Source organism: Aquila chrysaetos, chromosome 10, assembly GCF_900496995.4.
Source record: "Aquila chrysaetos chrysaetos chromosome 10, bAquChr1.4, whole genome shotgun sequence".
Lineage (NCBI taxonomy): Eukaryota > Metazoa > Chordata > Aves > Accipitriformes > Accipitridae > Aquila > Aquila chrysaetos.
This window is the reverse complement of record NC_044013.1, coordinates 7,830,728-7,845,414: the sequence shown is the minus strand read 5'-3', so window position 1 is coordinate 7,845,414 and position 14,687 is coordinate 7,830,728. Positions and strand designations below refer to the sequence as shown.

At 37.4% G+C, this 14,687-nt stretch overlaps 1 protein-coding gene across 4 annotated transcripts in view; it reads right to left on the bottom strand.

The window, feature by feature from the left end:
* The window catches only part of NAALADL2 (N-acetylated alpha-linked acidic dipeptidase like 2), a 503,669-nt gene that overhangs the window by 212,138 nt on the left and 276,844 nt on the right, over window positions 1-14,687 (bottom strand). For all 4 annotated transcript variants that reach the window (XM_030028786.1, XM_030028785.2, XM_041126840.1 and 1 more), the window contains one exon: window positions 12,909-13,028. In XM_030028786.1, the coding sequence (XP_029884646.1) occupies window positions 12,909-13,028 (120 nt within the window). The remainder of the gene's footprint in view (window positions 1-12,908; window positions 13,029-14,687) is intronic.

The window sequence follows — 14,687 nt, the reverse complement described above, 5'->3', positions numbered from 1 at the left end:
ATTGCCATTTTTGGGAAAGCTATACCAAAGAGAAAAAACCCCAAAACTTTCTACTTGCTTCGTAACTCAGTCTTCCCCTAAGCATGAGCCATGTCAGGTGAGGGTATCAGGCTGACAGAGGACATTTCTTATGTTATGGTCTCACAGTAAAAGATGGAGAGTTTTTTCTGGTCAATAAGAACTTCTTGACAGAAGACTAAGCAGCCAATCATTCTGGATGTGTGATTGTGCACTTCACCATGACAGTTCATGGTAACAATATTTCAACAATAACAGTACTATGTGATGGCCATGACCTTATCATCATATGAGAATTTTACCTGAATAAACACCAGACACTGCTTCTCTTGCTAAAGGAGAATTGTTCCTGTTCATACACACTGAAGTATACTCTTTATATAAAATAAAGCGTGTTTTAAGGTGCTTACATACAAGGCTGTGTTTCTATATTCTTGTGGAGCAAGAGCAGAATGATAGAAACCTCACTGTATAAAGCTTATCTATTTACTGAGAAATAAACTTTGTGATATTAACAATCGAGCTAATTTTGACATTAAAATATAAGTTTTCCCCAAATTAAATAATGTACTTTAAGTTTCATTCTGTTTGCTTGCTGATCAGAAGCAGCGAGAAATAGGACATTTAAGCTACTCTTCCCCTGTTACCACTGCTATCACCAAAGCATTGAACAATTCTGCACGGTAGGTCAGAAGCAAACCTTAGTTTTTGAACCTGTATGCCTTGAAATGACTTCGTCTTCAAAGAAAATAAAGCACTTTGAGTGGCAACGTCAAGATTTCATCCTTGTAACGTTCAGTGAATCTGTACGGCACTCACATCAAAATTCATCCCAGTCAGGTCTACTTGAAAACAATATAAAACAATAAATTATCATGTAAATTAAAATCTCATATAAAAATTTAAAACTATTTGTGAGACCCCTTTTGCACTTGCAAAGAGTACAAGTTTTCCAGAAAAAAACACATGCAAAAATGTGCAGATGAAAACAAAACACTGCGGGCATTTGCAAACAGATTATATTGTATATACAATGTTGCAACAAAATAAATTTCTGGGTATGATAGCCTCACATGCATTTTTTTAAGTGCTAAGATCTCAATCTGTCATAATTAGCTGATTTCTGATGAATCGCATTACACTGAAAAGGAACAAAATTAAAATTAAATAATCTGTAGTGAAAATTTCTGTACTTTTATCACACTCTGTATCGTCCTTCCAACCCTATTTTGTTGGCTAGGGCAAAAGCCATCTTTTAAAGATGCTCCCCTTAATGCCAAGTGTGAAGCACTGTGCAAATAGGATACTTATGCTATTCTTCAATCTTTCAAAATAAGAAAGATATATATGCACACTGTTTAGAATGGGACTGTTGCTACATATTGTTCTTGGGCAGAAAAAGGAGCTCAGGTCACAATTCTTCTAATGCATTGCAAATGTCTTCCTTGTATCTCATTTTTTAACGTACATGTACAGCACCTTACCATGGAGACAACTTACATTGCCAGGCACAGCAAGAGCCCATAGAGCCTGTGTAAGCCTCAACATTTACCTGATATTGGAAACAGCAGATCCAACGTATCACACATTTACGTGATCAACTGCATTGCTAGGAGGGAATTCAAAATTAAGATGGGATACGTGATTATTGAGAGACAGTAATCTCTACAGCAGTCAGATGCACAGGACTAATTAATTTCTAATCTGTCATAAAATGTTCTTAAATCTGGAATCCAAGAAAAGCCTGAACTAGCAGATTTGAACTTGCCTTTTTTTCTTATACTCTATAATATGACAAACAGGAATGGGACATGGTCAGGTGGTTAAGTGGATTAAATGTTATCGTATGTCCTCTGAGATCACAGTAAAAGGCCTGACTGAAATGAGTTGTCAGGTCAGTTCCCCAATGGACATTTTATTTCATAAAACCATCACATATAACTGAATACTGATATAAAAGGCAATATAGTCAATTCCCACTCTAGGGAAAACAATGACTGACTTGGAAGTGAAAAATATGCTTCCTTCTCTACTGAAAGGGTGGTCTCTCTAGGTCACCTCAAGGTCTCTTCTGAGGCTCCATGGTAAGAGTTCTTATGATGCCTGCATAATAACTTACAGTGGAAAAACATAAATAACAGGTTTGACTGTCAGTGCAGGCACTCCTCCAACCTTCACAGAATGCAAATACTCTGTCCTCTATCTAAAATATTACCTGTATCTAGACATAACTGTGTGCCGTGCTGACAAATCTCAGCCAGTGCACATACTACGATTATTTACAATTACAATGCTATCATCAGCAACAATGTGAGGTTTTTGGTTTGTTTGGTTGTTGTTTTTCTTTAATCCAATGAAGAACCTGATTTTTAGAGAAATGTGAGTGTAAAAGTGATGTGAAATTGGAACTATTAATGAAAAATGTTACTAATTATTATATGGCATCCTAAGCCAACTTAGGAAAGTAGCCCCCACCAATTTTAACTTAAGTTTCCAGTGACTGTGATCATGTGACTTTTGTTTTCTTTCCCAATGAACATCCGGAAGCTCAGGAGTCTTTTTGTATGCAACATCCTTGATTGATCATTTGTATCAAAAAGCATCAAAACCAACTCTTTAAAAATAAATAAATAGAAAAAAAAAATCAATCACCATGAACAATCAAAACTCCAAGTATGGAAAATTAACTGCTCTCAGAAAATTGCTTAGAATAAATTTAATACTAAAAAAACCCCAACCAACAAAAAAACCCCCACAAAACCCCATACACAAAACCCAAACCCACTGAAAAACATGAGAATGTAGTAGAATAACACATAAATTAAAGCAAGTTGCTATTTACTTAGAGCTAGGTCTAGATAAAACAAGTTTAAGTTTGTTGCACACGTTGCTGTCTCTGAATTATTCACTCAGTCCTAAAGACAAAATTAAAATGCCTGAGTTCTCGTATTGAAATGCACAATCTTTTCCTGTTAAGTGAAAATATGTTTGCTGTGGAAGAATTGCCTTCTGCACAGCAGGTTAGTTTAACGTTTTGGCAATCGAAAAAATATTCCAAGTGGCTATTGCTGTACTCGCAAAGAGGGTGCCAATTATATTTGTAATGATGGACTTGGTGTTTTTCTTTTCAAATTCATGCACAGGCATCAAGAGGCCCAAACAGCTAAGAGTGAAATTTTGACTTTGGTGTTCTACAGCTTCTTCAGCATTACGTAAAGAAAAAGAAAATGAAAAAATATAATGCTAAAAGCTATCTTCCCCCGCCACCCCCCAATAAAAGACCTCCCAAAATCCTGAGGACGAGCAGTTATGTATTTTATCCAGCCATGTTCCACAAAATCCTGCTACAGACTATCTGAAAAGAGTGCATCAAATAACCCTTGGGAAAACAGTAAAAAACTTCCATAGGCCATAGAATGTAAAGTATAAAAACCTAGTTCCACTGATGCCAATAAAAAGGTTGGCTATCAGCATTCAGCAAGACCACATTTCTACTGAAATGAAGTTCTGATCACAACACAAACTACAGGTGTATTTAAAAGGGCAGAATTCAGATTTTCATACATAAATCAGAAGTGCTGATTTTGTGAACCAGTTCTCAAAGATGAGTCTCTAAAGCCACGTAGAACAAATGCAAATCAAACCAAGGTCTGGATCTGGCTCTATTTCCTAAACTGTAGAACCAGCTTCAAAGCTATTTCTATTCAGAGAACCCACTGGTTTACTGAACCATTATTTTTCTTAACTGTGTTAACTACATTTTAAAGGATAGATGACAAGGAAAAAAAAACAAAACCAAAACCAACCGAGCCACAAGGCACGAAAATCATTCTTCAGTTGAGTAACCTGTGACATCCTGGTTCACCAAATAAAATGCTGATTTTAGGAACAGAACTACTTACTTCTGTAATATCTTAAATACAGTTTTATATAATTACTTTGTTCAACAGTAATGACTTCTGATACCTTTCAAATCAGTTCACAGACATGTAAACATACAACCAACTATTAAGAATTACTGTGAAACAAGAAAAAAGACCTAAACAAGCATAAAAAGGCCAGAGAATAGTCATAACTTCTTTTTAATAAAACACTAAACCAGTAGCTACTACAGAACATGCCGTACAACTCAAACCCACTACAGAATGAGGGAAGTACTTATAAGACATTTGTTGCCTGAAGAAAGATGACCTTTTCCTCTGGTCACTATTGCAGAAAATAGAAAATAACCAGCATGTACAGTACTCATCTGTAATTATCCTCTGCAGAGTTGTTCATGTGGGCGGTTCTGAAGATTAATGGCATTGGTTGCATTGCTTCACCTAGTCCAGTGGCTGACACTTTCAAAGAACCAAAAGGCAGATACATCTGTTGTGGCAGGAAGAGATTTTATATATTCAACTCCTCATCTCTACTCAAAGCTCCTGTATCTTCCATTTTCTTTTTCACTTTCTCAGTTGCTGTTGAAATCAAACTATGTACTGGAAACACGTGAGATGAAAAAAGGCCCAGATAATTTGTCTGTCAGTGGCTCTTTCGTGAAGTCCAAGCTCAACTAATCTGAAGGGCCAGCTCAATTAGCAGGTCGGGTAGAGAAAAATGCCTGCATTCCCTATATAAGCAGCAGAAAAAGTGCCAAGACCACTTGCAGAGATTTAGATTTTATGATGCCCTGCACACAAGTAGCTGATCAGCTGTGTGGATTTAGGGCTCTGAGGTACAAATTGAGGCAATGGATTTCTTTGCTCAGCTCTGCTTCGAACAATTGCCTCACAGCAAAGCCATTTCACTTGACTTTGCACCATTTATCAGGACATAGCACTCAGACGGTAAATTGGATGATTGCATTTACTACTCACTTTTTAAGGGCTTGATAAAATAGAAAATTATGCTTGGGTTTCACACCTCTAAAATCTGACAAAAGCTTCAGAAGACCCCAGAATGAAATTTTTATGAGTCAGCCATCCTCCATTTTTGAATGGAAGCCACTTACTGTCTCACGCAATTTAAGCCTATTGTACTAAAAGGAAGAGATCTGCTATAAAATGGTCAGCCCTTTCCCTCAGGAAATAGTGATTCATAATGGGAGTTGGACTAATTTTTCAAAGGATGCATTTAATATATGTAGTGAATGTGCAATTAAACACTCAATAGAGTATATGAATATTTAGAATTATTTTCCCAAGAGAAAATTAAGCATTCACTGTTATTGAAGATAACAGGACTATGTACCCAGTCAAATAGCTAAGAATTCAGTGTTTGATTCAGCAGTAGGACTTCAGGAACTTCTCTACCAATCCGGAAGAGAAAGAAAGAATAGGAACTATAGCTGGGAATACACATATGTCTGCAAAATGGCAATGACTTCTCAAAACATTCAGGGAAAATTCTGTGGCATCAGAAATGCAGAATAATCGATACCTACTTTTGGTCATTAACTTACATGTCCCCTTGTTTACTCTGCTAATAGCACATTTCTCCTTCCATTCAAACAAATCCAGGGTTTTGTAACAGCAAAGGAAATGAGTCACAACCAAGAGTCCTTTTACTGATGCAACCAAAATGTTAATTACTTGAGAATATTGACAAGTTGTGCTACCATTATGCTTCCTTCCAGATATCGTTTGCTTTTCTCCTACCCCACCCCTTACTGCTTCTTCTTACTGCTTACAAGAGCAAATTACTTTCTCCCATTTATACTGTATCAAGAAGGAATTCTCACTCTTATTTACTGCAGGGCATTTGACTAAAGGGATAAGAGAGCAAATTTTTGTCAACTGTTTCATATTCATCTGGGCAGATACAGATTGGATTTATAAGTGCACTGGCATTGTTTCACTTTTAGGTGGTAGAGGTCACAGTACATCATCCTTCAAATGCTGGATTAAGTACGAGGTAAATTGACATGCTCAGTTTAAATTATTCTGTGCAGTAACAGCCTTCTAGGAACTGAACAATAGAGCGCAGCGTGATTTGGTTCCAATCAGCAATACAAAACCACTCTTTTGACTTTTTTTTTTAGTCATTAACTATACATTTCTCAAGTCAGTAGCATTTCTCAATTTTCTCTCCCACAGTACCTCACACAGAGGGGGAAAAAAAAAAGTATCACAATCGGTACTTTGGTTTTTTTTAAACTATGTTTTAAACTAAGTTTACCAATAAAAATTTAAACTATGACTTCAGGATGAAGCATTAAGTGATAAATCTGTGCAGAGAGACTCGTTTTTTTCAACTTCAGGTAGGTGCACTCAATGGGCTGGGGGGTGGATTTCTTAGTCACCCCAACACAGAACAGATTTATGATATTGAGGCAGGGTGTCTCCAAGCTTCTCTAATTAGCTATTATGGCTTGTTCCTTCTGTTCAAAGGGACAAGAAAGCACTGTCATCAGTCAAAGCAGGAGGAATATAATTGACAACTATGTCTACCAATCTCTTAAATTTGATACACTTTCAGATGAAGGAATACCCACGGTCTTTCTTCAAAACAAACATAAATTTTATCAGCAATCACTAAAGAGCAAAATAGCTTGTGCATCATTCCATGAATCACGAAATCAGGAAGAAGTAAATAGGTAACTAAAGGAGTCATTCAAAACACAGGATTGATAGCAGTGTGAAACCTCAATTACATAAACAGCTTTTTGGTATAGGCTGTTGTTCAGTAAGTTTTTTGAAGGCCTTGGTACAGAAGATTTTTACATGGGAAGTAGAGAAAGAAATTAAAAGGGAGCCTTCTTTAGACTGTATTATATCTAACAGATTAAAGAAGCTGTTTGAGGAGAGGGAAGGTTAAGAACATGAGTAAGCCAAATCTAATCTTTGGGGGTGGGAAGGGATAAAGAATAGCAATAAAAGGAACTGATTTGAAGGAGGGGATCTCCTATAAACTCAGGGGAGACAAAGGCTAAGGAAAAAGGACCACAAAGCAACTGGTAGTTCCTTGCAGACAAAGTAAGAACTAGCTTATTTTGTAGGAATATAATTTGGCTAAGTAGCAAACTCCGCATCGAGAAATCTGATCATTATTAATCAATCTGAACTCAGTTTATTATTCAAGAGGAACTCTCAGGACTTTAGGAATCGAGACGAGACTTTAAAAGGATGATAAACTAAAGAAAACCTGAGAAACAGGATGCTATTCAACTGGACATTACCAGATGACTCCTTCAGATCCAGATCTCCAGGTCTAGTTTGATATGCTTCTGTAACTTTTATCCATACTACCCATACCTATGGGTCGAATTTTCAGGAAGGGCTTTGGGAGGGGATATGATATCATTAAAAATTCCATAGCACTCACATGGGAAATGGGTATATAAAGACTTTAGGTGCCTTGGAAAAAATTCCATCCTACAAAAAAAACCCCAACAAAAAACAAACCCCAGTGTCCTTAATAATGAAACATATATAAGGTGCTGAATTCCCTAAAACTCATTTTGTTCTTTATAGTTTATATATATATGTATTTATATGTGCACAGTGTGTATATATTGATATATATATACACATACATATACACATATATGTGTATATATACACAGAGGGAGGAAGGGATGGAAGGAGAGAGTCCTAGTTAAATGGAGATTTAAAATGTAATTTTCACAGTTATATGTGCTAGCCATAAAAAGTACCAGAGGGAAAGAAATAAACAACGTAGACAGTAGAAAAGTGAAATGACTTTTTCCAAAGTAAACTTATTTAAAACTAATGCAGTTATTAAATAGAAGTCTTTTTGCAAATTGCCTTTATTCTGGGAATCTTTAATATTTTCTACTTAGTAAATCCTTATCTATAAGTGCCTGCCAATAACCTCTGCATAAACATGCCAGCATCCACATTTCTAAACTTTATGACAGTTAAGAAGCAATTTTATGAATATTTATGAAGGCAGTAAATTATTAAAATAAATATAGATATTTACACAGTAGAACAACATCTTCATTTAATGGATGCGGAAAAAATGTTAATATGTGAACATTTTAAAGATGAAGTGGTTTGGCCTTCAGGGCTTTTGTTACTCTATTAAAAGTTAATTTAGGACAGAAATTATGGCTTTTTCTTGAATCCCAACCCCAAAAGATTAAATCACGATCAAGACTCACAACATTTTTCAAAAAATGAATCCAGAGGCTGGATACTGTGCAGTTCTCCCTGAAAAAAAAAAAAAGACTCCTCTGGCTTCTTTTATGTGCTCACAGTGGTGACATATACTCAGAGGAGCTTTAGGGCAGAGGAGCCGGGTGCTAGTGAGGTGGTTTCATCAATCTGTTGTCACCACACATTTTACCCTACTAGAATACGTTTCTTGTCTACACACGCAGTTGCTCTTTCTCAAGAAGGCGTTTTACGTCACAAAAGGATTTGCTTAATCGCTAGTAATAAATTTCATCATCTTTCCCCACATTTATAGATCCTCCTGATTCAAGCACATCAGGGAGTCTACTCTGACCTCCTGTATGTAACTAGCTACTGAAGTTCACCAGTGATCCCAATAACCTGAGTTCCACCAAAACACAAATTTTCCTTCTAGCCAGAACACCAGGAGGCAGTCACTTTCAATCTGAAGGCGTGAAGAAGCAAGTATTCTACCTTTTTTATGGTAGTTAATTCCAGAAGCTGTCCTTCACTTCTGTTCTACATTTGTCTCATTTCAGCTTTCTCGTTAAGAAAGTTTTTCTTCTTCCTTAATCCAGTCCCCTCTTTATGCAGAACAATCCAGCTTTTACAAGTGTCTCAGACTAGTCACAAGATCCCTTCAGGAGCAGGCATAGGCATTTTTCCTTCCGTTAGTTATTCAGCCCTGTGAATTATTCCAGCTAAAGAGGCAGAGATTACTAGCAACATGGCTATGCCACGTTAATGCATCACATGAGTACTCCCTGTATGCTTCACTGCTCAGTCCGCTGGCTTAGTTTGAGTTGCTATAGGAAGTTGTCACTCTGGGTGCTGGGAGTAGTAAATTGTAAATTCCCAAACCTTTCAGTTGCATTTGAAAATGACTCTGTCTTTGCCATACTATAACTTGCTCCAGCCCTTGAAGCATTTCTACCATTCTTTTCTCCCACTTTTAACATTAATTTTATAATAGACTAGAGTCTTGCTCCCTTACTGATCTTAATAGCGCCATGTCAATAGTAAAACCCCTTTCTAAACCTCCACTCTGCTCTGATTTATATGTACGTTAGTACATATCCCTTTTTTATCTATTCTTTTGATCACAGCAATGTAAAATCTACCTGTTTTTTTTTCCCCAGAGTCAATGCTCTTTTTGATACTTTACCCTGCTATAAAGGTAGGGTCCATGTTCCTTCTTTTTATATGTATAACTTATCATCTGGCTGTAGTAACATATTCTTTATTTGAAAAGGTCCAGCTTAAGGGATCGAGATGTGTCTGTGTGGCTCTGCCAGTACTCTAGGAAACGTGCCCACTGCCATAGCCGGTGCCCCTCTTGTCCTGATCAGATACTACGTTCTGTTTCAGTGGAACAGAAATACCACACTCCCGATAAAATCTGAAAATGATATTCAATTACAAAAATTACTTAAGGTCAGATTTCTACAAATCTTGTTCTCACAAAGCAGCTTAAATTTATGAACCTTACCAAATTTAATCAGAATTATTCACATTAAGGATTCAACTGCATATTCTAACAGCACATTAACTTCAGGCTTTTCTGCATACTCCAAATTCCCTGTATATTCCAATTCCAAGTTACTCCAAGCTCTGAACCCTGTCCGTTGTTTTCAGTGTGTCTGAAGATATGAGATATGGGCCCAGTCTGAAAGACTGAAAGTAGAAGCTCCAAATTATTTTCAACCTTGATCCTCCCCCAAATATTGTACCCTACCCAATCTCCATAAGATACCAAACTAAATCTCTGCAGCAAACATATTGTCAGAAATACAATTATTTTTCCAAATATTCAAATCTCTATCACTTGGGCTTATTTCTATTAATTACCCCCTTGTACATCAAGCTGTCTTCTACCAGCACATACTACTTTCTGTTAATGTGATGCAAAGACTAAAGAAATGTTGTTCAGTTTTCATGGTGAGTTTTCAGCCAGCAGCAGTTTATTATTTCTTTCAGGCTTTTTCCAATGGATTCAATATGGAGAGAAAGAGCAGTTCAGATTAAAAAAAAAAAGCAAATTAAAAACACAAAAGGGGAAAATAGGAAAAATGCATGAAAAGCAGCAGTTGTTGATGGCAGTGAAAGAGAGTCAACAAGCATACCCATGCAAGGGAAAATGCAAAGCTGAAAAATAGAGACATGATTAGAAACTCTGTTATGAAGGTGAAACCTCGGTGCAGGATCTATAAAAATAAGACCCAAATCCAGAGTGAGATATTTGTATAATATAAAGTAATAATAATGAGAAATTAAAGAATATTAAAATGTGAAAAATACAGGTTAAATATAGAAATTAGAAAGAAAAACCAGTAAAAAAAAAAAATATATATATATAGCAACAGCGCTGTTATGAACTAGTGTTCTGTTTTAATGTGATGTAAAACCAAGCACGTGGAAGACAGAGATAAGGAAAATATAGGCTGAGGGAAGTATCTGCTGAAACAGAAATGTAAGACTCAGTAAGTACAGAAACATAAACATTAGGGGGAAAAAAAGATACAAAAAATGGGATTCAGTAGTGACATACTGGGCCCGTTTAAACCAGCACGACTTGCTGTTTAAGGCAATCTTTCTCTTTCACTTCAAATATTCCTTATGAAAGAAGAATCTTTTTCTGATATCTTCCTACATATTTTCTCATACTTTTAATAGCTTGCAATTATTTCACAGCCAAAGAGACCCAATTTATATTCTTAAAAAAAAAAAAAAAAGTTTACAACCTCAAAAAGAAGAAATAACAAATAAAGGGCAAACTTCCTACCCGTGTGAGCAGAACACAAGAAGTAGGTTTGTATTTTTAGCTCAGAACCCAAGCGTGCATTCAAAGTCAATCTCCTGATCATACCACACTGCAGTTCATATTGTGTAACAGGCTCTGAACATGCAAAATGGATTCCTTTGGAATAGCAGATGAGCACCAGAAGTGTGGCTAATACACCTCAGCCACCAATCAGTATTTACTTCTTGGGACCAGACTACAGCCAATGCAAACTAAAAGTTCCCGAGATGGGCCCTGTCCTCAGCACCAATTGTTTTGCCCTACTCCTTCAGGCTGCACTACTTTGATAATTCAGACACAGTAAGTGTTCAGAGGAACACAAATTAAATTTGTAAAAAGTCCATCTCATAGACACTGTAGACAGTACTATTACAGCAAACTTTGCATCTTTTATCAAATTCCTACTTTATGAGCCCAAATTGCTATTTCATTATTTTTGTCAGTTAGTGGTCAAATGCAGTATAAGATCTATTGGTGAAAAGGATGCACAACAGCCGAGTCCCAGCAATGATAACTGACCTTTCACGGGTGTAATTAGATTGCATCTAAATAATTCAAATAAACAGCTAAAGCTACTCTGTTGAAAATGGCATTTTTATTGAGACAAATATTATTCCTAAAGAAAAAATATTAAGTGGTTATTTTCTGAACCTGTGTTGTGGTCCTGATAGTGCTTTCTATGGCCGACAGAGCAGATCCTGATTCTCTTAATTATAAGATCTGGAGTTACTGTTCTTTTATAATTGCTTTTGTGAATTGGGAATGAATTGTTTAAATATTTATTGGGCTAGTGTATTTTCTGAAAGGCAAAACAGCATTTTTGTTTATAAAATATTTGCAACAGAAGGCAGTTACTTGACATTTATAGTTTAAACGTGGTTTATATGTTGAGTCTATTATGTCTAACGTACAAGTGGACTAGTGAGCTCCATCTCTGCGCTCTCTGCCAGCGTTGGAGTAGGAGGAGAAAGAACAGACACACACGTACGCAGGTACACCCCTCCCCACACATAGCTGCAACCAAAGAAGAAGGAAGGAGGGAGCGGAAGAAAAACACGGTTCTCGTTCTGAACTGGGGGTAACCCATCCATAGACCAGTAAATCCTCGTGATTTTACAGGAGTGACTGACCATTAATGGCAGGGGGAATGAATGCCTGTCTGTGTATCTCAGGGTAGTCTGCTTACACATTTTACCACAGATGTAAATGCTGTTTTCCAACTCACGGTCCCTTTCTTCCCTCTGAGGTGGTAAGGATAGCAGAAAGAACCAAGAAGGCACCTTCTCCGCAGAGCAAGGCTATAATATGTGATGATGAAATCAGATTACGATGTCATTTCTTAAACAAATCCATAAACTAAACAACGTTGGTCCTCCTATAGCGTACGCTACTGGTTACGACCTTGCAATCTCAGTGCTTGCAGCAGCACACCTGCAGCAAGGCCCAAAGTGCTGAGCTTTAGACACAACCCAGTGGGACTGGAAAGACCCGCAGAAGCCTGACGTCGGGCGAGTGCATACTGTGCTCTGCCTCCTCTCACAGCCAACTCAAACTACAGCCAGCAGGCCAAGTAATACACACAACTACGCAGAAACAAAAGATTTCAGTGCAGTGTTATATGTACATTTTTTAGCAGACACAGATCCAGCTATCCCTGATCTCGGTTGCCTTTTTTTCCCCCCTCACGCTTGATTATTTCTTTTATGGATTTCTTTATTTGCCAAAAGGCTTATAGTACAACTAGAGAAAATATGGCGTACTACTGGGGCACTGTAAGATATGCAGCAAAATAAATAACTGTAACACATAAAAGGCACCGCAGACCAACGTGGCTAGTATTAAGGAAGAATCTGAATGCCCGTAAATCCTGACTTATTGGGATAGAATGGGAAAGTCCTTGCTTTGGTATTCTGAAACTGAAAAAAACCCAAGAAATAATTCAGCTAAAGTGCAACAAGCATTTCACTAACCTTATAAAGCAAAGGTGATTGTCCTAGCTTCAAAAGTGCAATTTTTTTGGTCACGTTTGTAATGGCTTGAATCCGGATCAAGTCTTCCACGGTCCCATACTGTATATCGACAAGTTCTGCCTGCAAAAAGAAGGCAAAGTTCAGGCTACATCTATAAGCATGCATCATTTAGGGTGCTCCTTCCACAGAAACAAAGTTGTTTGCGTAAGTACAAGCACTTGAGCAGAGTTCTGCAATTACCTTACCCCCACTTCCTAATCAGGAATACGTGTAATAGCAAAGAGCTTGAGAATTCAATCTGACAGAAAGATTTATATCTTTGCAGTTTTCATCAGCTGTGATAAAAATCCAATGGTTTTTTGGCACTGGTTATAATAAGCAGTGCTGATTCTGATGAGAAGGTCCCCTCGTTAGCTACAGGAATGTACTTAAAACCATGTAACGGATACTAACTCACCTCTGTTAATTTTCTTAAAAGGAATTAGAGTCTTGTAAAGCATTTCAGAAAATGAGGGAATGATTATACTGGTCACTTATGAAAATACACAGATAATACATACTCTACCAATATATAGTTTTATTATGCAGTCTCATATGATTCCTGAGCAGCCTGCCTTAACTGTTGTATTATTTTCTTATAATCCATCAGTTATCCAAGCACTATACTCCGATAACCATAGTGATAACAGACTACACCGCTCTGATGCATAAACCTTTCTATTAATACACATTTTTAAATAATTTAGAGTCACTTCCAACTAAATTAAAAGCATTTAGGGCATGAAGATCTTCAGCTCTTCAGTTATGACACTGCAAGAATATGTAGTAAAGGTCTAAGTTATTATTAAATGTCAAGCATTGGCACTGATGGAAAAATAGTTCAAGATGTGTTTGTGACGGTGTGCTCCCCCCAACCCCAACCTGACCTTTATTTCCCGTAACCCTGCCCAAGTGATAACCACCAGTGGCGGTCGTAACGGATGCATCCAGCCGAAAGTGGATTCGGGGGAGACAGAGAACACCACAATAGCCAAGGGCTAGCTGAGCATGCGACAACCGAAATACGGCTTGTATGCAAATATGACTATAAGTCAGTCATCTTACTCCATAACTAGTGGACTGCCCAGGGCCCGCTGAGCTCTCCTGCACAGCAGCAGGCTGCACGCTAGGATCTCCCCTTGAGTAGGGACGTCTCTCAAGGTAACTGCTCCTCGAGGTTGAGAGAATCCTTATCGCGTCAGATACCCAGTAAGCGAACGGGGAATAAGCATGCTGAAACTCTAAAATCTTAGCTAAGTGATATAAAGGACTGATTGCGCATATAGGCATAAACCGTTGACCCAGTCTGGGACTAACTCTGGATCCAGCCGCACCTAGACTCCTCTCTGAGAAGGAGTTTAGAATGCAAGGGGGTCTTTTCTGAATGTCATGACAATGGGAGGGTCTCCCTGACAGTTTTGTCTGACCCTGTCCTCTATGCAGTAAATAATCAAGTGTACCTTGCCATCGAATCTCATTAAATCACTGTCACATTTACCACTGAACTTTGTTAACTCACTGTTTTATATCAATCAAATATATTGTTGCTTCTGTCTTGTGAGTGAAGTGCATCATTCCATCCCCAACAGTGTTTTCAAGGATTTTATATACATATATATATATATATATAATTTATGAATGACCAAGGGCATTTTTCTCACACATTTACAGCAATAAATTCTGGCGAAGACCAAGTATGAGGATAATCAGTCTGTACATTATTATTTTAGAATGTTATGA